Source organism: Fundulus heteroclitus, unplaced genomic scaffold (genome assembly GCF_011125445.2).
Source record: "Fundulus heteroclitus isolate FHET01 unplaced genomic scaffold, MU-UCD_Fhet_4.1 scaffold_47, whole genome shotgun sequence".
Classification (NCBI taxonomy): Eukaryota; Metazoa; Chordata; class Actinopteri; order Cyprinodontiformes; family Fundulidae; genus Fundulus; species Fundulus heteroclitus.
In genome coordinates, this window is record NW_023396890.1 from 1491900 (window position 1) to 1517569 (window position 25670).

The following is a 25670-nucleotide window of genomic DNA, read 5'->3' on the forward strand; positions in this document are numbered from 1 at the left end:
GCACACTGTTAGACGTGTGGAGGAGCATAGAGACTACAGCCGGACCGAAGCCCCTCCACAGGCTCTGTGGGGTGACAACGTTTTTCCTTCCACTCAGCTGCCCACACTACTCACCCCTGTGACCACGCGTGGCAGCGGGTGTTTCAGTGCCAAGTTATGATGTGAGAGTAAGACCTAGAAAAATGGGGGGGAAACCATTGTTCCCTTTCGCTGCTGACGTATCATCTGTGCAACTTCCTCCTTTACTAAAACAAGAACGAAAACTGAGGCCCAAAGAGCCGCAGAAACACGCACCACAGAGGACCCGGCTCATCTGCGTCTTCTGCTCCTGGTGAAGTAACCCAGCTCTGGGCCTTGTGAAGACCCTCATTTTGGATCAGGATCATCTGAAGGGAACTGGAGGTCTGGTAGAGGAACTGGTTGGACTCCACTGCCAGCATGCTGCGGCAGTCTCTGAGCATCCTGAAGCAGTTTGGATCGGCAGCAAAGTAAGACTTCAGGACTCGTATTCGAACACTCAGCCGGTGCCAATATCTGTCAGGTTTACGCAAATTAAATCGCTTTCTGGGTCTGAGCTCAACCCTAGAATGCCAGGTCGGAGTTGTTTTATCTGAATACAGTGAATGTAGTTGCAGAAATTACCCGGTCTCGTTTACTCTTATCTTGCAAACCTCGGTTTACTTCATGGGGATTTTATGTGACAGACCAACAGAAAGTAGTTCAGAATCTGGAAGTGAAAGGAAAATTATAATAATTAGGAGGATTGAAATAATTAAATTTAAAAGTGTGACATCGTAGTGAGTGAATAGTTTGTATAACCACCTTTTTCTGCAGGTCTTTCTGGGTTTGTCGCTGCCACCTTTTAATATCTACACAGTGACTCATTTTGTTCGTTGTTCTGTGCAAAATACCTCAGATTCAGTCAGATCAGATATAGAACCTTTGTGGACAGCAGTTTCTGAGTCATATCACAGATACTCAACTTAGGCCTATACTTTGACTAGGCCATTATAACATAATATTGTATCATAGTACCTCTGGCTGCATGTTCAGGGTGGGTTTTCTACTGGAAGGTGAACCTCCACCCCAGTCTCAGGTCTTCTGCAGCCTCTTATAGGTTTTCTTCCAGGATTGTCCTGGATTTAGCTCCGTCCATCTTCAATTCAGTTCATTTATGTTGCACCAAGTCACAACACATGAAATTTTAAGGCACTTTGCAAAGTCAATTCTATCAAATCATCCAGAGAGGTGGGTTAAAGGTTTTCTAAGGAAACCCAGTTTCCTTCAACCGCGGTTGAATTTGAGTCATTGACTCACGTCTACTCTTCCTGGATGAATATGGAGCCACAGCGGACAGTTGCTGGTATGTGTCAAAGACTTGGCAGCAATCCCTCATACTGAGCATGCATGAAGCGACAGTGGAGAGGAAAACTCCCCTTTTAACAGGGAGGAGAACCTCCAGCAGAACCAGAACCAGGCTCAATGTGAACGCTCATCTGCCTCCACCCGCTGGGGCTTGGAGAAGACACAGCAGAGACACTAAAAATGTCTAAGCCTATAGCAGCATAACTATAGAGGTAGCTCAGGGTAACATGAGCCACTCTGACTAGAAGCTTTGTCAAAAAGGAAAGTTTTAAGATTAGTCTTAAAAGTAGACAGGGTGTCTGCCTCACGGACCAAAACTGGGAGTTGGTTCCACAGGAGAGGAGCCTGATAGCTAAAGGATCTGCCTCCCATTCTACTTTTAGAGACTCAAGGAACCACCAGCAGACCTGCAGTCTGAGAGCGAAGTGCTCTGTTAGGAACATACGGGGTAATCAGAGCTCTGATATATGGTGGAGCTTGATTATTAAGGGCTTTATACGTTAGAAGAAGAATCTTAAATTATATTCTTGATTTAACAGGAAGCCAATGAAGGGAAGCTAAAATTGGAGAAATATGATACCTCTGGTTGATTTTCATCAGAACTCTTGCCGCAGCATTTTGGATCAGCTGAAGGCTTTGAACTGTATTTTGTGGACTTCCTGATAGTAAAGAATTACAATAGTCCAGCCTTGAAGGAACAAATGCATGGACTAGTTTTTCAGCATCACTCCTGGACAGAATGTTTCTAATTTTGGCGATATTCCGGAGGTGAAAAAAGGAAACTCTGGAAACCTGTTTAATATGGGATTTAAATGACCACCAAGATATTTTACTTTATTACCAGAGGCCAAATTAATGCCACCCAGATTAGGGGTTTGGTTAAGAACTTTATTTTTTGAAGACTCTGGTCCAAAGATTACAACTTCTGTCTTGTCAGAATTTAAATGCAGGAAATTTAAAGTCATCCAGCTTTTGATGTCATCAAGACATGACTGCAGTCGAAGTAACTGATTGGATTCATCAGGATTTATGGATAAATATAGCTGTCATCAGCATAACAGTGGAAATTAATCCCATGCTGTCTGATAATTTTGCCAATCGGAAGCATATATATATATATATATATATATATATATATATATATATATATATATATATATATATATATATATATATATATATATATATATAGTAAAGAGAATTGGTCCAAGGACTGAACCCTGTGGTACTCCACAGGTGACCCTAGAGTTTGAGGAAGATTGATTATTAACATGGACAAACTGGAATCTGTCCGACAGATAAGATTTAAACCAGCCTAATGCTTTTCCTTTAATCCCTACAGTATGCTCAAGTCTTTGTAGGAGAATATTGTGATCAACTGTATCAAATGCAGCACTGAGATCTAACAGGACAAGTATAGACACAAGTCCATTATCTGAGGCCATGAGAATATCATTAGTGACCTTCACCAGAGCTGCTTCAGTGCTATGATGAGCTCTGAAGCCTGACTGAAACTCCTCAAGTAGGTAATTACTTTGTAAATGTTCACAAAGTTGATTAGCAACTACTTTCTCAACAATTTTAGATAAGAAAAGAAGATTAGATATAGGTCTGTAATTTACTAACTCATCTTGATCAAGAGATGGTTTCTTAAGTAAAGGTTTAATAACAGCTACTTTAAAAGCCTGTGGTACATATCCATTTACTAAGGATAGATTAATCATGTCTAAAATAGGACCACTGATCAGAGGGAATACTTCCTTAAACAACTTGGTTGGGATTGGGTCTAACATACAGGTAGAAGGTTTAGATGAAGCTAAAACTTTAGATAGCTCAGAAAGCTCTACTGCTTCTAAACAGTTCAGACACTGTGCAGGTTCTAAAGATTCCTCCTACGCTGCCTCACTTACTGAGGATGAGGTAATCATGTTTGGGAGGATGCTAATTTTCTAATTAATAGAACCAATTTTATTTATGAAACCAGGGAACAAGCCTCCTATAAATGATTTCCTTCTTTTTGAAAAGGGCTACATTGTCTAATGCAAAACGCATTGAGGAAGTAACCATCAACCAGAGTATCAATTTTTGAAAGAGAAGAAATTAAATTAGTGCCCTCTACTGTGTTTTTCTGTGATATTGGGAGAGTTAAAAATTAAACAGATTATTTAAAAGTTGTTACAGATCGTCTGATCATGATCTACTATAGTAAAATATTTTTTCAGAGGTGGAATACTCAGTTAAACGAAACTTAAATGTTCAATGGTCTAGACAGTACAGGTTTATGAGGAAATACTGTTTCTTCTTCGCAAAAAATAATGCTAAATGTCAGCACAAGGGACAAAGTCTGAGGACGAAAGTGGCCATGTTTGTGTATAAACCAGCATTAAAGGCTACATTAAGGTTATCACTTTCAGTATCAGTGTGAATGTTAAAAAAAACCCACTACAATAACCTTGTGAGTATTTACCACTATGTTAGATAAGAATTCTGAGAACAGATCTAAAAACTGAGAGTAAGGGCGTAACAAAACAAACAGAAGAAGTTTTACTGCTTTGCAGTTTGGATGAGGGAAACTGAGGGTTAAATGTTCAAAAAAATTTTAGTTATTAATTGGCCTGGGACTAATTAATAAATCAGACTGAAAGATAGTTGCCACTCCTCCTCCTCTTCCCACAGATCTGGGAATGTGGAAATTTGAATAACTGGAGGGAGTTGACTTATTTATACTAACGTAGTCCTCTTGTAGCCAGGTTTCTGTGAGACAAAACAAATCAATCTGTTTATCAGAAATCAATTCATTAACTAACAAAGTCTTTGGAGGGAGAGACCTTATATTTAATAGACCACATTTAATTCTTTTATTTTTTGGTTCAAAGTGATCCGTATGGATTTTTATTAGATTTTTATGATTTGTTCCTTTTAGATCAGTTTTTGATCTGTTTTTGCCGTGGGAAAGACACCGTCTCAATAGGATAATGGGTGGGTAACAGTACAGAAGCTGCAGAGAGGTGTGTTAAACTACGGATCTGCTTCCTGGTCTGGACCAGGCCCGTATTAAGACAATGTGGTGCCCCTGGGCACTATACCTTAAAGCCCCCCCCCGCCCCCTACTCGTGCTGTCCTCCGGTCAAAAACATCAGACATAATCAAGGGGATTTCTGTATGTAATTTACTATTTACTAACTTACACAACTACATGTAGGCATATGAGCAGTGAGCAATATTCAAATATCTAATTTCAAAATGTTGAAATAAAAAAAATCTTTATCATTTATTATTATTGTGACATCAGTGTTCACAAAACGAATAATGCATGGTATTTCAACAATTTCAAGTAAATAATATAACAATTTATGAAAAATATATTTTTTCATAAAACGGGCACTGGCCCTTATGGATAATCCGGCCATGTCTGGACCCTGGGTTGTCAGCAACTAATAAATCCGTCCAGATTCCTAGAAAGAAGAGCTGCACCATCCAAAGTGGGATGGATGCTGTCTCTCCGGATCAGACCAGGTTTTCCCCAGAAAGTTTGCCAGTTATCAATGTAGCCCACGTCGTTTTCAGGACACCATCTAGACATATTGCTTTCTACCTACTGTCACCCTGAGGTCCCAGCTCCTCGGGATGTGCTGAAGGGCTGCTACATGAAACTACCCTTGGTTGCTACAGGTTAGCTTCTGGTCTTTTAAGAGCATGGATCTGGGACTCCAATTTTGACACCCTCACCTCCAAAGCTAAAAAAATACCTAATTTATTACACGTACCGTTATTACTAAAGGAGGCAAAGGAATAGCTAAACATCAGACATAGACAGCACGAGGGAGGGGGGGGGGGGGGGGGCAGAGAGAGACGCCACAGCAAAGTGCTAAAGCTAATGCTGAGCTATCAACCCTTCGTCATAGCGAGAAAATCGTGTGAAACATGAAGGGTTCCCAAACATAAAGTGATTTAAGAAAATTTGGAGTTTTAAGGCAGGAATATGTTAGAAAAACAGAGCGATGGCACTGAAAAGAGAATTTAGATCAAATCAAGACAGTCTGAAATGCACAGGTCCAAGTGCATGAGCAAAAACAGGAAGTGATGCAATACAACTTACCCAGTCAGTGTAGAGTGATCAACTGTGGCAATCTTCTTTGTTCCTGCTGAAGAAAAATGTCCCCGCAGCATGATGCTGCCACCAGTGTGTGTTTGGGGTGAGGTGCAGTGCCATTTTTCCTCCATGCGCTGCCTAAAATCTCCAATTTTAGTCTCATCTGAGCATCTTGCTATGTTCCATAAATTGTGTACAGCTATAGAGGAGAGCTTTTATGGTTTTCTTTAGCAATATGCTTCTTTTTGCCAGTTTTCCATAAAGGACAGATATGTAGATTGTCCCAGTTGAGCTGTGGGAACTCTGCTTTAACCTGAACCACAACTTTTCATTTAGGGATTACAGAGTAAAGGGGGCTGAATGCACACAACCCTTTTCAGGGTTTTTTTTTAATTAGAAAATATTTGGAACCCCATGAACCTGCTACACATTTAAGCAACACAAACGTTTGTGGTGGTAATGTGATAAACCACATTAAAACAAACAAAAAACAAAAAAGTTATTTCAGCTTAATAGAAGAGGTTTAAGTTGCATGGTTGTTACAGAGGCTAATATTTCAGGATATCACAGTAGAGAGATTCTGCATTCTTTACCTCATTCTGTGCAAGCTTTACTTTTTTATTTATATTTAATTTAAATCTGCTAGTTCAGAACGTCATCATTACGTATTTCTAGTCTAAGGTTACGTCATTATTATCCACCCACTGGGTGAACTTTTTCTTTCTTTCTTTCTTTCTTTCTTTCTTTCTTTCTTTCTTTCTTTCTTTCTTTCTTTCTTTCTTTCTTTCTTTCTTTCTTTCTTTCTTTCTTAACAGATGGATGAAAAGCGACTTCCAAATGATGGTTTATGTTTTGAATTTTTCACATTTCTAATTCTGAAAACAACAATAAGCGACTTCTACGGCCCAAACAGGACCTTAACCACTGACTGACTCACTTTTGCAAAACATGTGGGTGACCAAACTTTACACCTACCGTATTTCTGGTGCTGACATGCAGACCTGCCTGCTGCAGGACTACTGGGGCATATTTGCAGGCTCGCTGCATCCTCCCCTCATGCATTCTGGTTTAATAATAAACCCAAGCTGCACGCCTCTGCGGCAGAGCAACGTTTGCTCCTGTTGCAGCAGCGTCGCCTCACCCAGTTATCACTCTGCACTGATGCTGTGACCTTTGATCAGGAAATGCTTGCTGCACCTGCTAACACATCTCTGATCAGACCAAAACATTTGTTTGTTGTTCCTCTCATTTTGTTTGAATGTATAGTCTAACCCGACCTGCCAGGCTGACAGAGATTACAAATAAAAGAACTACAGACATGTTGGGGGTTTCTCTGCTTAGCTGTAAAACCCCCGCGGTGTTCACTGGAGGAAAGAAAACCCACCTTGGAGTGGCTGCAGCTTGTCTGGCCCCTTCAGGAACTGGGTAGGACTTCCTTTAACATGCAACACCCAATCTAACACTCACAAGACGTCAGAGACATTTCTCATGACCTCTGCATGGTTCTTTACTTCCTTCAGAGACGGTCGAGCACAGAGTATGAGGTGCTACGTAAGTGACACATTTCTGAGAATAGCCGGAAAATGTTCTTCTATTTTAGCCCTTGAGCCTTTGTTGAACTAAACTGCAGTTGCAGCCAAGCAGTCAGGTTTGCCTTCCTTAGATGGTAAAAACTTTCCTTTCCTTAAAAGCATCTGCATTTAGATGTAAAAGTTCAGAACAGAGACGCTGCAGTGGTTTACTCTTGACTTTCAGCAGTGATGTTAACGTTCAGTGGAGCTTAAGGAGACACTAGGATGGTGTGGGGGTGTTGCTGGTAGCTACATATGAAACCGGACATACGTCATTAAAAGATAACTGTGAAATACTAAAACATTGAAAGCTAATTAACAAACCTTGATGTCATTTAGGCCTGAGGACAAATGGTACAGGTTTACCGTATTCAGTTTATTTTTATAGAGGCAATTCCCAGCAAGTCATTTCAGGGCTCTTTCCAAACCCAATTTTATCAAATACTCCAGACAGTTTTCTCTCTGGGAAACCCAGCAGGTTGCATCCAGTCTTTGACTTGCAACATTCACCCCTCCTGGATGAGCGTGGGGACACAGTTGCTGGCATTGTGTGGTTGAATTTGCAGCAATCCCTCATACCGACCATGCATGCAGCGACAGTGGAGAGGAAAACTCTCCTCTAACAGGAAGAAACCTCCCAACCTACAGCGATGCAGGGTTAGCGTTGACCTGGATGAGGAGAAGATGTTTATTTTAGTCGTTACAGACATGAACATTGTTGGCTTTAATTACTAATGTTTTTGGCCTTTGCTGCTCGCTAGCTCTATGACAAAAATAATCTGTTCTTAGTAACCTTACAAATAACTGATACTAAAGTTTCAGACACTAAAGGCAGCCTGCCAACCACAAGCTTGAGAACCATGTGTTGAAAGGAAAAGGGACACAGAGAGGTGGATGACGTTTACCTGCTAAATGACCCGTCGTTGGTTTCAGTACTGGGAAGTGGGACCACCTGTAGAGCTAATCAGCAGCGACCAGCCAAGCCTGTCATAGACTACACACACCTCCACCCACTCATACAACTATTAAAACAACAGTCTTAACTTAGTACCATGGTTGGTTTGCAGCAGGTCTGTGGTGAACTGACAGCTCAGCTGCTCAGACTGACTGCATCTTGCTACCCAGACTTTCTTCAGTTTCAACAAACGTTGCACAAGCCTCCTATCAGATCATCACTGCCACCGCCCAGAGATGAGCGGTCAACAGGAGAGTCAATGTGACAGACGAGACTTTCAAATAGGAACTAAACGAGACACATCCTCATAAAATGACTGCAGCTAAAAAAAAAAGTACCAATATGATTTATTTTCTTGACACAGGTGCTGAAACTGAACCCACTGCGTTTAATTGGGTGAATCTGTCAGGAATCCGTCCATTTTGTGACTAAATGGTCATTGTGATCATTGGTTTAACACCACCTTGTGTGTTTTTATTAAAGCTTTAAACAAACAGCTAAGAGCCTCTGATCCTTTCCAGTCCACATTTTTATTTTATTACCAGAACCTACTGGACCGGAACGTACCTAAGTCTGTAGGACAATTCCCTGCTAACCAAAATGCCCAAGTCCAGAGCTATAAAAAAGTCAGCATGTACTATCAAAGTCTTCTTTTCTAATTTTATTTTTAAGTTTAGTGTTTTATGATATTACAAGGGCAAACATAACTTGTAAGTGTAACTATATAGAACAGATGGAACACTGAGGGAGGAGGGAAGGGAAGTATCGCAGAAAAAACAGACAGGAAGCAGATAATATTATGGTTCTAGATAGCAGCTAGTTACAAGCTTCCATGGTGAAAGACAAGGAGAGATTGGGTGATGGGTTGCTGGGTTAAATCCCCCTGCCCCAGGTATGAAACCCTTCAAAGTGAGTCTGTCCAGTCTACATTGGGAATGGAGAAGGTGTCTTGCGGAGGGCTTCATAAAAGCATGGTTAATTTGGGGTCAGGAAGTAATTTAAAGGTGGTTTCCAGTGTGACTTTCTGTTAGATCGTCCACCTAATTTAACATTTAACCAAAGCCACAGGACAGAGAAGAAATGAAGAATGGAAACTGCATTGTTTCACTCCACAGTCTCACGTCCATATAATAACCATTTTAACTAGTACTTTTGGGCCTTTTTACCATAAAGTCTGAAGGAGAAGTTAATATTTCTATTTCACTTTCAGAAACACCTTTTGTTATTCTGGGTAAAATGGTTCTTCCATCCTGAAAGTAATCAATGCATTATGTATTCACAGAGAGCAGGCGGTGTTAGTTTCTGCTTGCTGGCTGCGCACTTCTAGTGTTTATCTATTCGGTTAGCTTAGCGGTTAGCTTAGCAGCTAGGTCAGCGGTTAGCCGTTAGCCGTTCATTGTAGCTCTGCTGCCCTTGCCATAGACTTTGAACATTGCTGAGAGTCGAAAGAAGCAAAACCATTTTCATTTTATTACTTTTTCCCAGTTGTCAGACTCGTATTTATCAGGGAATATCGAATTGAACATTTGTGTGAATGAAGCCTTAAGAGTACTGCACAAAAATATCTGCAGGCATGAACACATCATTGAAGGAGCGGCGAGGGATTGGTTTATGTAGCGTCGCCATAATTGCTGTCGTTCACGTTATCAAACTTTTTGGACTGAAAGGCACACGCTTTAATGTTTAAAAAATGAAACCAAAGAACCCCCTTTGTCTGTGTGTCACGTATTCGTGTATATCCTTCTCTGGTGTTTGTCTCAAAGGAAAATTCCCTGTGGTAACACATAGTGACAATAAGGATTCGTGATAGCTCTCAGGATCTGTACTTGCTGAAGGTACTGACATCTGTTGGTAGATTACACAAAAATGCAGTTTGAAAGTTATATTCAATTTTATAACCTAGAATTTACCTTATTTCCTTGACTACCTCTGACTAGAAGGGCTGGATTAATGTGCAGCACCGAATTATCTGATTTCTGGTCAGTTCCTCAAATCTAAAGTCGAGCTGTGTTGGTCCCAAGTCCCCATCTTAGACGATCCACCTTAATAAACATGCTTTCTGCTCTAAATGAGGATTATGGATCTCTTTGAACCAGATGTCCAGCAGGACTTCTATAAGGTCTCTTAAATGACTTGCATATATAGTGTTGAGGCTCTTTTTAATATCTATGCGGTTGCATAAATTAAGTGTCAACGGGGCCCATCTGTCCAAATTATTATTTTTTATTTAGTTTTTGATAGTACCGTAATTTGCTCTATATATCTTGTTTAAAGTTTTGGTAATATTAACATCAACATCCTGATTTTTGTCTTCCATTTAAAGTTGAAGGATTTACACGTGTCCCGTGGAGGTGAGTTATTAAAGGAGTGTCTGACGTTGCTCTACGTTTAGTCCATGTCCTGATTAGCAGCCATATTGGTGGAGGAAGACAGGAGGTTAGGTAGACCGGTGGCACCAGGATGTCTGTGACATCTCTTATATTCTCGTATATTACCTTAAACAATAACTTAATTTTCTGGTCATCATGGACATCCATGAGAGATTGTCTTTAATTTCCGTTTATTGTAATCCAGGGTGCTGGTGAGTTGTATATGGATTTCAGACACCTTATAATCGTATTAAAGCCAAAAGAGCAGGTATCAGAACTCCCGCCATAATGAATCAAAAGGGTGTTTAAGCATGAAAATTAAATGGTAAATATTTCATGTTACTTCTGCTCATAATGTCACTAAGGTGTGACATTATATATATATATATATATATATATATATATATATATATATATATATATATATATATATATATATATATATATATATATATATATATATAAAATTAGTTTCAAATGTATTGTGGTGAAAAGCACATCTGGTTGGTGACCGGATGCTTAATTTCATGGATCGATTTGTACAGCTGTTGTTTCTCTTACGTCACAAAGCCAATATTTATTTTGCTCTATGTTAATAATAACTTTTTTGGCATATTTGAGTTTAAGTTCCACCTTTTTGTTGAGTTTCGTATTTACTTCTGCTTTAATGGCTGATATCTGTCTCAGTGTGTAGCCGACTTATCAGCTCATTCAGTTGTTTCTGTTTTTTCCTTTTTCTTCTGTGATGCCCATATTTAAATTTTTCCTTGCAGTATTGATTTTGCAGCATCCCATAGAATATTTAGACAACACCGTGCTACTATTAAATTCCACATATTGCCTCTTTTCTTTAATAATTTCCCCCAATGTATTATTGTTTAGCAGGGCAGTACTGAGTCTAACATCTAAATGTTATTTCAAATATCCTCCAAAGTGGTCTGACACCTCCTTAACACCTATCCTGCCACTGACGAGTCTGCGTCTGTCTGTAGTCAATTCGAGAGTAGAAAACATGGGGGTGAGAGAAAAACTCCTCAGCTGATGGGTGCCAGTCCCTCCATACGTCAATTAAACCAATCCTTTTAATCATTTTCTTAACATATAGCAGCTCGCAGGTAATTTTTTGTTGGATTTTAGGAATCCAGACTGGGGTGCAGTTATGATCTGAACATTTGAACATGGATAAAAATTAAAAACAAAGAGTTTGTAGCTAGTAAACATGTAAATAAGGGTAATGAAAGAACAGCTTCCAAAGATGTCCCACCAGGTGGTCCTGATTGGAGGTCCCCAGTGAATGGAGGGTCTCTCCAGTGCAAACTGACTACAGGCTCAGTCATCAGCTCAGTACACAGCCAAAGCGTTTAACGCTCCCAGACCAACGGTCTACACTGCCTGGCCAAAAAAAGAAAATCGCCACCTGGATTTAACTGAGCAAATAGGTACGAGCCTCCCATTGGATAATTCCTGCGTGGGCGATCATGTTACATGTGGAACGACCAATCCGTGGTCACGGAAAAGATGTCAGTCTGTTTCAGAAGGGTCACATCATTGGCCTGCATCAGGCAGAGAAAACATATAATAGAATGCAGAAACAACCAAAAATGGGTTAAGAACTGTCCAACATATTATTAAAAACTGGAAGGATAGTGGAGACCCATTGTCAACGAGGAAAAAATGTGGCTGGAAAAAAAAACCCTGAGTGATTGTGATTGGTGATCGCTGAAACGTTTGTTAAAATCAAAGAAAAACAACGGTAGAACTCCAGGCTATGTTTAAATCCATCCGGAGAGACTAGCACTTAAAAAAAGAGGCAATTAGAGAGATTTATTGATATAAATTAGAAAAGTTATTTTGGTGCTCGTACCCCAGCAGAAGATGTGAAAACTGCAACTGTCTGAGCTTGGATGTTCATTTTAGGATTAGGATTAGTGAAGTCTTCCCCCAGGATCCAGACACTGGTGGAGGACGCCGTGGGGGGGAGGAGTCAGGCGACCCTTGAGAGCGTGAAGGAGGAGACGGGGGGTGAAGGAGGGTCGAAGCTCGAATCTTCCTGCTTGATTTGTTGTTTAAATTTAGTGATTATTAGTGAATTAGCGAAAGTAAGAGCATTTCTACATGCACAATGTGAAGTAAACTCAAGGGACTGAACAGCTGTGTAGCCTTAAGAAAACCACTCATCAGTGTTACTAACTGGGAAAAAAGGTTCCAACTTGCTAGGGAGCATAAAGACTGGACTCTGGAGCAAAGGAAGGGGGTCATCAGGTCTGATGAGTCCAGATTTACTCTGTTCCAGAGTGATGGGTGCATCAGGGTGAGAAGAGAAGCAGGTGAAGGGATGCACCCATCATGCCTAGCGCCGTCTGTACCAGCTTGTGGGGGCAGCGCTATGGTCTGGGGTTGCTGCAGCTGGTCAGGTACGGGCTCAGCAACAGTATGCGCTCAAAGAAGAGACGTAATTTTCACCCAGAGTCCAGACCTTCACCCAATTGAGAATCTGTGGGATCTGCTGGAGGAGGCTTTGCAGACTCCACCATCATCTATGCAACAAGATCTTGGTGAAAAATTAACACAACACTGGGTGGAAATACATTTTCTGACATTGCAGAAGCTTATCCAAACAACAGCTCAACGAATGCGTGCCAGAATCAAAGCTAAAGGCGGTCCAAAATGTTGGTGTGTGACCCTTTTTTTTTAGTCAGGCAGTGTATTTGTAGCAAACGAAACCCACCGTCCTATTACCCTCAATGAGGACACAGGGCTATGTAGTCTGTGTGAATAGTTCTGGTTCTTAGTCCTGGTTCAGCTCACTATGATCGCTCGTTACGTAGCTCTTATTTCTCCCACGCGGAGCGTAGCACCAGTTCTTTGGTTCTGTATGAATCTCTTTATGGACCGCTCCCATGCTAGCTTGAAGTCCCTTCATAGCCATGTGTTCGTCGTTTGCGTCTTTCTCAAATATTTCTCACTCGTTTTGTTTTTCTGGTTTGGTTTTCAGTTACTTTTTGGTGTTTCCTCCCTTTTCTTCTTACGTTTAAGGGCTCTAACAGGTTAGAACAGCTCTGATGCGGGGAGTTAGCGCTTGTTTGATAAATCTGTTCACCTCAGCACCGTGACTGGAAGCTGACACATTATGTCTAAATCGTTTAGTAAAGAGGAAAAATAAGAGCGCTCTGCATCCTTATCCTCCTGATTTACAGTCTCCAGGAAGCAACAGCTTCATTTCCTACAATAATCGTCATCAAGCCAGCAAAAAACGGTGAATAAAACACCCCCTGATTGATCCACCAATCAGGGTTCATGCTACTGTTCAAATCAAACTCTGCCTGGTAACTGCAGACAATAATTTCTAATTGGCTGATTTTCTTCACTAACACCAAATCATTGTAATCCAAAGACCTCTGACAGAAAACTGCATTTCAAGCTCATTTTATATTATGAAAAGATTTCCTCTGATCCTATCAGTTTATTTCAAGCAAATTATTTCATGAAATGATGGTTTTATCCATTGGTGGTTCTTATTATTATTATTATTATTATTATTATTATTATTATTATTATTGGCTTCTGTGATCTCTTTGGGTCTTTTCTGTAGTTCTCCAACGCTAATAATAAATCAAACATACTGATACTAGTTTTGTATATTTTTTCTAATATATTCTGTAACCTTTAATTCCTTGTAGGTCACAAGATGCCACCGACCTTCTACACGAGGACCTGGTTCAGGTGAGAGAAAAACGTTTGGACTTTCTTTGATTTTTACCGTAAAACAGCTCAAGGTTTCGTACCTTCTGGATTACTGGTTGTAATAATAATAATAATAATAATAATAAAGGTCGTCACGAGACTAAAAGCAGCAACATTGTTTGAAGGCACAAGGTTATTTCTAATTAAGAGCAACATATGATTAATTACAACATAATAAACTTTAGTTTTCTTAATTCTTAATAATTTAAGTGTTAATATCCTTTAGGGAAGTATGCACCTTTGATTCACTCATGCAGTTGTTTTATTTTATTATAATTGCTTATCTTTAATGCACCACTTGCCGCTTGCACTCAGAGAAGGAGGCAAGTACCCGGTTCGATCCCCACTGCCTGCACTCTGGGTCCCTGAGCAAGACCTTAACCCCAGATTGCTCCCCAGGCGTCGCACATGGCAGCCCACTGCTCCCCAAGGGGATGGGTTAAGATGCAGAGAACACATTTTGTTGCTTTGTACTTGTGACAGTGCAATGACAATAAAGTTGAATTCTATTCTAATCTGTGTTGGAAAATTCAGTGCATGAATCCTGTTGTTGGCTGAGTAAATGCTTCACAGTTAAATAATTTAACCGCACTCTTCTGTGTACAACATTTTATATTTATCATCAGACACTGCAGAGCCAGATGTCTTCGTCCATATATGGTTCTCACTTCCTCTTTTTTTTTTATCGGAGGCGTGGCCAAAAAAAGGCCTTTTTGTTGCCAGAAGGTTGACTTCAAATCTGCTTAGAAAAATGAGGGAAAGCAGAAATTTACTTATTCAGGTATCAATATTTGTAAGTTTTATGGGTCTAAAATGGGTAATTGTCTTGTTTTAACCATTTCTCTGTAAACTTTAGTCTCTTTAGTCTTCCTGCTCTTATGCACGGTGTCTCTGGTTGGCTGCAGGTGGAGCAGCGGGTGGAGCCAGCCAAGAAGGCGGCGCAGGTCCTCCATAAGAAGCTGCAGGCCTGCATGACGAGTCCTCTGGGACTGGAGGCAGAAAAAAGAATGGTGGTCACTATTTTTCATGCAAAAAGGTTTCATGTTTTTTTTTTTTTTTTTTAAAACTAAAGTAATGTGTGCTTCTGCCCCTGCAGAAAAAACTCCCACTGATGCTGCTGTCTATCAGCATGGCAGAAAGCCTGAAGGACTTTGATGCGCAGTCCTCTATCAGGTGACGGGTTTGATCGTTGGACTGCAGAAAGTCAGATGTGTGTTCTGTGGGTTTAGGCACTGGCTGAAAAAGTATGAGGGTGTGGGCTTTATTTTTGGGTTAATGTCGTAGTAAATTAAATTACAGGTTGTCGTTTAACACAATGTCTCAGCAAACCTTCAGCCGTTTAACCAGCCGCTGTCTTTCTGAAGTGAGAAGGTCTGCTTGCGTGTTTCAGGAGAGTTCTGGAGATGTGCTGCTTCATGGAGAAGATGCTGGCCAGCATGCTGGCAGACTTTGAGATGACCGTGGAGAAGGAAGTACTGGAGCCGCTCAATAAGCTTAGCGAGGTGAAAAAAGCTCCTGTTGCGTGCCGTTAACCAGAAATTCAGCTCACAGCTGTTAGATGAGACTTTCTGATCAGTATCTGGAGTTCATCATCAGTGCTTTTCTTTTTCAGCGATAGTCCCCTTAGAGATAAAAGACCATGAAAATATGAAATGTCCCTCAGTGTAATCAGTAGGTTCAATCAGTTGTTGGGTTCCTCTTTATTTTGTTAATTCAATAAGTGTCTGTTAGTTTTGTACCTCGTCAAAAACATAAAAATATTGACATATTTTTGTGGTTTCATTGCATTTTCCAGTAGTTTGCACAACTTTATCTGTTCTTCTTTCCTACCGTGGCTTTGTTTTATGTTATCTGTCCTCATTCACTCAATCCCCATGAATTTAGAAAAGTATGCATTTTATCACATAACCACAACTTTTACTATAGTGGAAGTGGAAGGAAAATAATACATGGTTATGATTTTCAAATTAAACATTTTTACAGTTGCTGCGTCCATTTTCAATCCCTTTTACTCTGATACTCATAAATAAAATCTGCTGCAATCAGTCCCCTTCAGAAGTCCCTTAATTGGCAAAAAGGTTCACATGTAATTTAATCTGAATTCAGGAGTTTTTTGAAGGTCTCAGAGGTTTGTTAGAGATCATTAGAGACCAGACAGCACAATGAAGACCAAGCAACAAAGCACAGAAAATCTCCCCAAACACACAATGCCTGCAGTGAAGCACGGTGGAGGCAGCATCATGCTGAGGGAGGCAGGTCAGAGCTGATGGAGATACATCAGGACCATCCAGCAGGAGAACCTGTTAGAACCTGCAGGAGAACCTGAGACTGAGGTGGAGGTTCTCCTTCCAGCAGGAGAACCAGCCTGAATACGCATAGATAGTATTTGATGGTTTTAGATCAGCACAGATTCATGGGTTAGAATGGCCTAGTCAAAGTCTAGATCTAAATCCAATAGACAATATGTGGCGAGACTTGAATATTGATGTTCACAGACCTTCTCCATCCAATCTGACTAAGTTTGAGCTGTTTTCTAAAGAAGAAAGAATGTGTGAACATCTCAGTGTGAAGACTCTCAAACATGGTGGAGGCAAACACTGAAAGACCTGCAGTGGTTCTATAAAGCATTAAGTTAAGGGATCTGAATGCAAACATAATGGCACGCTTTTTAGATTTTAACTGCACGTCTTGGCTGGTCCATCACATAAACTTTAAATACCAATGAAATGAGGTTTGTGGTTGTAACGTAAAAATGAAAACATGGATAAATTGAGGAGGTAGGAACTTTCTTACTTTCATCTTTATTTAACAGGGACAATGCAAACATGGTGAGAAAAAGTTTGTAGATGATGCTAATTTTCAACTCCTGTTCCTGGTTGGACTTCGATACAAAACAGAATTTACAAACTTCACTACTTCAATTTAAAAAAAACAAAGACACGATCATACACAACTCTTACCTACGTACAATAATTCTGCAGCGGAGTTGGATTTTAAGCTGAATTATCTTTCCCTCCAGGAAGACTTGCCTGAAATCCTGAAGAACAAGAAGCAGTTTGCGAAGCTCACTACAGACTGGAACATTGCACGGACCAGGTGAGTCCCGCCGCCTCGTCTAAAAACGTGCAGGTGTGGTAGTACCTGCGGTGTCTGCAGGTCTGCTGGTGTCTCCTCAGGAGTCAGACCAGCACCGGGCCCCAGGCTAAACAGGACGGACTCAGGGAGGAAGTGGAAGAAGCGTGGAGGAAGTTGGAGAGTGTGAAGGTAGCGGCGTTAACTTTTGCACCAAAGCGCCAGATTTAACGATCGCCTTGTGAAATTAATATGATCCTGCCTGTCTTCTGCCTGTAGGACCAGTACTCTGCGGACCTGTACCATTTTGCAACCAAAGAAGACGACTATGCGAACTACTTCATCCGTGTGAGTAGCTCAGTAATCATGACTTCACGCAGACTCGTTTGGCCACCGACTCATTTCTCCTTTAATTAACCGCAGCTCCTTGAACTGCAAGCGGATTATCACAAGAATTCATACGAGTTCCTGGACAAAAACATCAACGAGCTGAAGGAGAATCACAGCCAGAAAGGTGAACTTCCTGCAGGTCTCGTCTGTCCGCTGCAGAGGTGAAATCATGGCGCGTGTTCTGACTCCCTGACTGGACTCTGCAGATTCAGCGCTGAGCCTCTCCAGCACCAAGGTCTACGGGGAAGCCCTTCTGTCACACCTGAGCCAGAGCGGCAGAGAGATCGCTGCACCCGTCCAGGAGTGCATTCACATGCTGCTGAGAACCGGCATGAGGGAGGAGGTGGGTGGCAGCACTGCGTACACAACGGGTTCTGAACTCTTTCAAACATTTTGTCAAACGGCAACGAAAGACCTGAAAGGATTTCATGAGATTTTATGAGAATGAAAAAGTCAAAGTGAAACGGGAGTAAAATGGTGTTTGATTTCTACAATACGACCCAACCCAGTTTACTCTGAAACCCCTTCGTAAAACGCAGGGGAGCTAATTAGAGAAGAAGTGCCATGGTGGCTCTGGAGGAGCTGCAGAGATCCACCGCTCAGTTGGGAGGCAGGAGATTGAGAACTGGTCTTGTGGAAGAAACAGCAAACATGTGGCATGCACTGCAAAAACAGATCTAAAAATAAGTAAAATGTTCTTAAAATGAATGTATTTGTCCTTGATTTGAGCAGGTAAATAAGATTATCTGCCAATGGAATGAGTATTTTGACCCCTAATATAAGATAATTAGATATAATACACTTGCAATAAGATGATGGAGATGAGTTGTTCCTATTTTAAGTGCAAAAATCTTATTCCATTGGCAAATTACCTTATTTACCTGCTCAGATCAAGGACAAATGCATTCATTTTAAGAACATTTTATTTATTTTAAGTTCCGTTTTTGCAGTGTGAGAGAAAGTCTTTTGGTCAGTGAAGACCAGAACTGAACCTTTTGGTTTAAACTTAAAAAAAAAATGTAAAAGTGTTGCAGAAAAACTCCCATCACCTTCAGTCTGAACACACACTACATGCTGTGGGGATGAGTTTCTTCATCAGGCACAGGGAAGCAGGTCAGAGCTGATGGAGATAAATCAGGACCATCCTGCAGGAGAACCTGAGACTGAGGTGGAGGTTCTCCTTCCAGCAGGAGAACCAGCCTGAAGATGCAGCCTGAGACATTATGGGATGGATCAGATCAAAGGTCTCAAACTGCTTTTGGAGAGTTGGGGTCCCACAACTTTTAGACGCGTCTCTGCTTCAACAGACCTGAATCAAGTGACAGCAAAGAACCACCTAAAGAGCGCTTTGATTTAAACGTGTAGGACTGGGCTGAGACTGCTTATCAAGATCAGAGCGTATTCGTGCGTTAGAATGGCCTAGTTAAAGCCCAAATCCAGTTGAGAATCTGTGGCTTGCTAAACCTTTTTCCATCCAGTCTGACTGAGCCTGAGCTGGCGGATGGAGACGCGTCCTGAAGACCGGCAGCTGGAACGTCAGAGAGACGTAACGCCTGAGGAGAAATGCATGCCACACTTCTCAGAGTTCAGTTTATTATCAGTGGATCAGCTCCAGTTCACCTCCAGAGAAAAACATCAGTGTGTGATTTAGACGTGGTGAAATGTGAACAGGTTTAATTCTCTCTAAGTCAACAGCTAACCTCTCGTTTACGCCGTCGCTTCGCCCGTCTCTGCCCAGGGTCTGTTTCGTCTTGCAGCCGCCGCCTCGGTGGTGAAGAGGCTGAAGACGTGCCTGAACCATGGGACGGTGGACCACAGCGAGTTCAGCATGGATCCTCACGCCGTCGCAGGTATGGCAGCGTCTTCTCCTCTCTTCCTAGTCCGTCCCACCATCGCCACCTTCACAGCTCACACTCACTTCCTCCTGCATTTACTCCAACTACCCTGTTGTTGCAGTTCCCTCTAATTTATAACGTGCTATTTTAGCCGATAGAGAGAAAAATAATAATCCATGTTCAAGCTACTAGAAAATAAAGAAACTTTCTCTGGTTTTGTTGACAGGAGCGTTGAAGTGTTACCTTCGGGAACTGCCTGAGCCCTTAATGACCTTTGAACTGTACAGTGATTGGTTTGAAGCTGCAGGGTGGGTATCGTATGACAGCCGCATCGGCTCCTACATTTGATGTGGTGTTCAGTTTTTTTGAGTTTGCTTCCTGACCTTCACAGAGAAAAAGACCTGACAGTCAAGCTGGAGAAGTTCAGGGAATTGCTGCAGAAACTGCCGCCTGAAAACTACAACAACCTCAGGTGCGTGCTCACTGGCTCCATCGCTGCAATCTTTTTCCACTGGCCATATGAAGGCGCGTGGCTAACTTTGGCAACGCCTGTTTTTACCGTTTCATGTTTAAATGGCAGCCGAGAGGAAGTTTGATGAAGAAGTAATTAGTTTTCCAGCTAATAGCGCCGGTCAGGGTTGGACAAGGATGCTACAAAATCTATAAAATGCAAATGCTATTTAATAAGCCTTTACACCACAGCAAGGTGGCATTTTATTGCATTATTTTGTATAATATTGACAGTGAAGGGTGTTGGTTAATGGAGGGAACATCTCAGGTACATCCTCCCTGAATTGCCAGAAACTAATCAAGCAGCATCCAGCTAATGTTTTATTACCAACAGACATGCTCACATGCATGCATATTGCCTGGTTCTGGTTCTGCTGGAGGATTCTTCCTGTTTAAGGGGAGTTTTCCTCTCCACTGTCACTACATGCATGCTCAGTATGAGGGATTGCTGCAAAGCCATCGACTTAATGCCAGCTACTGTGGCTCCAGGTTCATCCAGGAGGAGTGAAGCTGCAGCCTGCTGGGTTTCCTTAGATGCTATTCGTGTAACTTTGCTTTTCTGTTAGCCCGGCTTTGAGCAGCTTTTACCTGTAAATTTAATTTGTGTTTCGTCATTGTAGAAATGTGGGTAAGATATTTACTGGTTGTAACTCCTCAGCAGATCAGCTGAAAAGTGATTTTCAGGAGGAATTCAGCATAAAAAACATCTTTGTCTGAATTTTGTGTTTTGTTTCCACTGCAACCCAAAACTACCACAGCGACTGTCCAGAGAGAGTCCAGTGGTGTTACTAAGAGAAAAATGGTGCAAACTGTCTATTTCTACGTATTTAGTTAAAAAAAGATGGGAGTTTCACGCATATTATATCAGTAAGTCTCACTGCAAACTACTGTAAAGAGAAGAGAAGTGGGGAATATTTCAAGAAGGAAGCTGAAACCCAGCCTCAGCAGAATTATAGTATCTAGGAGACATACAGGCAACAAAAATGCAACACGGTGACCAAATGTTTAGTTGGAACGAAATGTCATAAACATTTTCCTTTTTTTTTTTATAGATATCTTTATTCATTTTTTGTTTAATAACAACAACATAACACAGAACAAAAGCTCAGCAGGTGAGTCCAAAGGAGACAAAAGAAAGGATAAGATGGGGGGCATACATACTTCATCATTATATAGTTCACATCTCAGCATTTATAAATGCTCGAGACAGGATGATGGACACGTGTCCTTCAGTATAGTCCAAGAAGGACTTCCATATGCGTCCAAAAATGTCCGTCTTAGAGTGGACGAGGCACGTTAGAAAGTCGAGAGGGATATGTTCCAAAATAGTCGAAGATTTATACATTTACCTTTTTAAGCATTAGCATGTTAGCGCTGGGCTAAAGCTCTGAGGTTTAAAGCCTGAAAATGAACCGTCTCCATGATTTCTTCCCATGCACAGCGTCTCTTTATCCCCGTCTGTTCACCGTCCCTCTCTCTGCTCGTCCAGGTACCTGGTCCAGTTCCTGTCGCTGCTGTCTGAGCAGCAGGCCATAAACAAGATGACGCCCAGTAACATCGCCATCGTGCTGGGGCCCAACCTGCTGTGGCCGCGAGCTGAAGGGTGCGTAATGAACCCATGCTCATGTTCGCTGCTGCAGGAAAACAGCGCTTCACCGTCTGAAGGACGCCGGCCTCACATTCGTTCACCTCATTGCTCACATCGTTGTTTTCCAGCTGTGTTCAGGCGTGCTGCTCATCATAGTCACGCTCATTTCCAGGTGTCTAAAAAGGCAAGAAAGCAAAAATTGGCTGCTCGCCGTGTCTGCAGCCCAAATATCAGACCAATAATGTGTCTGCAGCCTGAGGACCTAGTGAACCGGCACCCTGCGCCGGGATTTAAGAGCGCGCTGTGGCCAGATCAGATGTACCTGGAATCAGCCGCAGAGGCAAACGACTGAGTCACAAAACTAATTCAAACGGTTCCGACCAGTTTTACACATTTTTCCTCCGGCGCTGCCTGACACTCAACTCAAACTCTAAATCAGTCCAGTTCATGGCAGCTCACCCGGGCTGAGGAGGAACAGAACCGGGCCAGAGTGAAGGTTCTACATTCTGCGATGATTTGTGACGCCGTGTCATCTGCTGGTTCTGGTCCACCGGGTTTCAGTCAGCAGCCGTCTGTCAGGACCCTTTACGGCTTCCTTCTGCTTTATGGAGACGTGGATTTTATTTCCCAGCTGGACTCGGTACCGGCCCACACTGCCAAAGGTACCAAAAGCTGGTCCACTGACCCGTGTGGTACTGAGCTTGATTGGCCAGCAAACGGGCCGGACCAGAACCCCGTAGAGAATCTATGGAGTATTTTCCAGAGGTAGATGAGAGACACCAGAACCAACAGGTGACCTGAAGGCAGCTATGAGAGTAACCCGGGTCTCCAGAACATCTGAGCAGAACCACAGGCTGGTCTCCTCCATGATGCAGTGATGCAGGAACTCATGCAGACGGAGCCCAGGCCCGGTACTGATCGCTCAGAAATGAACAGAACTTTTCAGAACTCTGACATTTCTGTTTAAAATTTTCTGAACCAGAATCGTCAGAATCCCAGGAAATAAACGCTTGAAATGTTTCCCTCTGTGCGAAGAATCTCTATAATATATAAATGTTTCACTTCCTGAAACGAGCGACAAAATATTGAACAAATGCTGAACGTGTCTGCTTTGAAAACCAATGTGATTAATTTCTGTTTCATCCTTTCCAGATTTCTGTGTGCTCTGCATTTACACCACATTGTCAGCTTTAGATTACTTTATGACTTTATGACTTTCTGACTTTATTCTGCGGCTGAAGTTTATCTCCTCGTGTCGTTCAGGGAAGCGGCGCTCTTCGACATGGCTTCAGCATCTTCCGTCCAAGTGGTGACAGTCATTGAGCCTCTGATACAGTACAGCTCCAGCCTATTTCCAGAAGGTAACGCCACCTATGATCACTGTTTTTTTTATACTTAAGGACCAGATCAACACGTGATTTTTAGTTTTAATGCGTAAAATGATGGAAATCTGAACAAATATTCCAGCGACTTGGTTTGCAGCGCAGCAAACGTTATTTCCTCGTTACCGTCCTGCGCTTCTTTTCAAATGTATTCCAGCCAGAAACGAATGCAGCTGAGCTCCGGACATCGTGGTGATTTAAATATTTTCTCATAACTTCCTGCGATTTCATCTACTGCACATTTATTTAAAAGTGTGTTAAGAGAATCGGTTTATTTTCTGTTGCATTTAGATGCGATTTAAAGGAGAGAAATGTAAAACTGTGCGTGCCGCTCCTGCTGCTGCTGCTGCATCCTCTCAGAACGCCGGTGCAAAGCTTGCCCTACAAACTCAAACCACAGCTAATACAGCAGGACAAAGGTTAACCACAGCGTGAGCTGGCATGCAGCCTTCCCTCAGCGTGCATGTAGGGCTCAGAGCTTTTCTTTTCTTTCAGAAAAACCCAGAGGAGTTTCATGGTGTTGTAACACATCTCCAGTGGCGTTTTTTAATCTGTAGGAGCCTCAGAGTTAAAATTCAATGTTGGAGAGTTTGCAGCATTTCATCTACAGAACATGTCGACAATGTTTGTGAAGCAAACAACAAACAGGACAAAAATAACTGAAAACGTCGGCGTGCAAAACCCCCATAATGTCCATACAATAGCATCTTTATTTATAGAACGCTTTAAACACCCACACAACCAAAGTCAACTGAACAGCAGCCATACGATGCCATTAAAGCAAGATTAAAAACCAGAAGTATACTAAAATAATCAAACTAAGTGGAATGGAAAGAAATATGATGTAAAATTAGTAATAAAACAAATTAAACAATTTAAAAGTCAGCATCTCAGGTGGTGTCAAAGGCCGAGGAGAAGAGATGAGTTTAAGAAACGTCATTATTTATAGAGCCTTTAGCAGCTGCTGGTGTCTTTGGATCAACTTTGTCTCTGATTGGTCTGGAGCTCCGTGGTCTTCATGGCGTCTTCAGCACAGGTGTGTTTAACCTGGCAGGTCATGTGACTCCTGGGTCGCACTCAGGTGAACTTAATCTCTCTGATTACGGGACTTTTGCTGCACTGCAACGTTTGGCTGCCTCATAGCAATGAGGGTGAACACATGTGCTATAAAATGCTCTTTTTTTTTTCTCATTTCACTTTGCTAACTAAGACTATTTTGTGCAGATCCATCACATGAAATAAAAACTAAAAAACATTAAAATGTAATTAGAAAAGCCACATGTGGAAACGTGTCCAGTCTAACTGAGCGACGGTCCGCTTGCCTCGTATTTAAAGCCCGTTTGCTGCTTCCGTGACCCAGAGAACACATAAAACTCATGAATCCTTTTGTTTTCAGCCGTAGGCTTTGAGATCCCTGAGCTTCCTGAGGTCCCAGATGTTCCAGCTGCTGCTGCCCCGTCGTTCTTCTCAGAGAAGGACCGACTCAGCAGAACCGTGTCCTCCTCTTCATCCACGTCCTCCTGCTCCTCTCATCACCTCCCTGTCTCCAAAACTAACAGGTACCGGTCCTCTAAGTCCTCACAGCAGGCTCAGATATATACATACACCCCATTAACATTCTGTGCGACCTTAACGGATGCAGGCAGGGCCACCAAGCTCCACGTCGCTCTAGTTTAAACCAGTTCTGAATCATGTTGGGGGTCAATGTCCGGCTGAAATGCTCCACAGTGTTCAGGTTTCAACCATCTGACCCAATCGGACCCACAAACGGGCTTGATTGATCTGTTCAGGGAGTTTGACTAAACTTTGCATCACATCCTGCTTTAGTTCAGCAGTCCAGACTGAATAAGACGTTCCTCAGCGTGACGTGGATGTTGGTTCCACCCTGAGAGTGTTTTTCTTCCATCAGCACAGCCTCTCAGGACAGCGTTGGACTCTTCCGGGTCAAGTCCGGTTCTGTGGGCAGCCGCAGCGCCACCACATGGGGCGGTCCTGCTCCTGAGGCGCCGGCCCATCACAGCGCAGCCTCCGGCACGTCCACGTCCGAGTCCGGCACGGTTCCGGCTCCCAGTCCGTCCTCCGGATCCGGATCCGGCTCTGGATCCGGATCCGGCTCCGCACCGAACCAGATCCAACCTCCTCCTCCCAGAACCACGGCGCCGGCACCAAACCCGGCTGTCCAGATGAGGAACCCGGCCCAGAGGCAGAGCCTGGAGCAGGCCCAGCTGGAGCCCATTTTGGAGGCGCCGCCGGATTCTCCCAAGGCTGTGCTGACGATCGGGTCACCTTATAAACGTAAGAGAGGCTAAAAATGTTACAGTTTTATTCTGCAGCTGAGATACAGATAAATAAAAACCTAAAGATGTCGTAGGTTCTCCACTTCGGATCCATTTCACTCCTGAATGGTTACTAACGAGTCTAGCTGGGGTAGTGGTTCGTTAAGGCAGCGTGAGAAGGTGTGGGCGGGGGGGGGGGGGGGGGGGGGACTTCTAGTTTTAACAACCAGGATGTAGACAGGAAACAGGAAGTCTCATAACACCAGTGACCAAAATGTCAGCAGATCAGGGCCACCGAGTAGAAAGAGAAACCTTTTTAGAAACGTCTCTTACAACTGATCAGAATCTGTGATTAAAAAGAAAAAAGAGGTTTCTAACAATAAAAACATAAATCAGCTGTTCTGGGTGAGCCAACTCACACAGGTAGCATCTACCTGGAACTAAGATTTGACCCTTGAAATTTAAACTGGGGATAACGAGCAAGCATGTCTCGTTATTTCTGATTATCCTTCCATCAACC

The 25670-nt window shown here is 42.3% G+C and overlaps 1 protein-coding gene across 1 annotated transcript in view; it reads left to right on the forward strand.

Annotated features, from left to right (window-relative positions):
• The window catches only part of sh3bp1 (SH3-domain binding protein 1), a 26671-nt gene continuing 1001 nt past the window's right edge, over positions 1–25670 (forward strand). Inside the window, exons 1-17 of the mRNA XM_021316779.2 lie at positions 1–488; positions 14034–14076; positions 15003–15107; positions 15194–15270; positions 15488–15599; positions 17117–17193; positions 17274–17361; positions 17449–17517; positions 17593–17683; positions 17766–17902; positions 19298–19409; positions 19621–19702; positions 19786–19866; positions 21394–21507; positions 22756–22853; positions 24271–24433; positions 24784–25169. Of these exons, the coding sequence (XP_021172454.2) occupies positions 439–488; positions 14034–14076; positions 15003–15107; positions 15194–15270; positions 15488–15599; positions 17117–17193; positions 17274–17361; positions 17449–17517; positions 17593–17683; positions 17766–17902; positions 19298–19409; positions 19621–19702; positions 19786–19866; positions 21394–21507; positions 22756–22853; positions 24271–24433; positions 24784–25169 (1885 nt within the window). The 5' untranslated portion in view covers positions 1–438. The remainder of the gene's footprint in view (positions 489–14033; positions 14077–15002; positions 15108–15193; positions 15271–15487; positions 15600–17116; positions 17194–17273; positions 17362–17448; positions 17518–17592; positions 17684–17765; positions 17903–19297; positions 19410–19620; positions 19703–19785; positions 19867–21393; positions 21508–22755; positions 22854–24270; positions 24434–24783; positions 25170–25670) is intronic.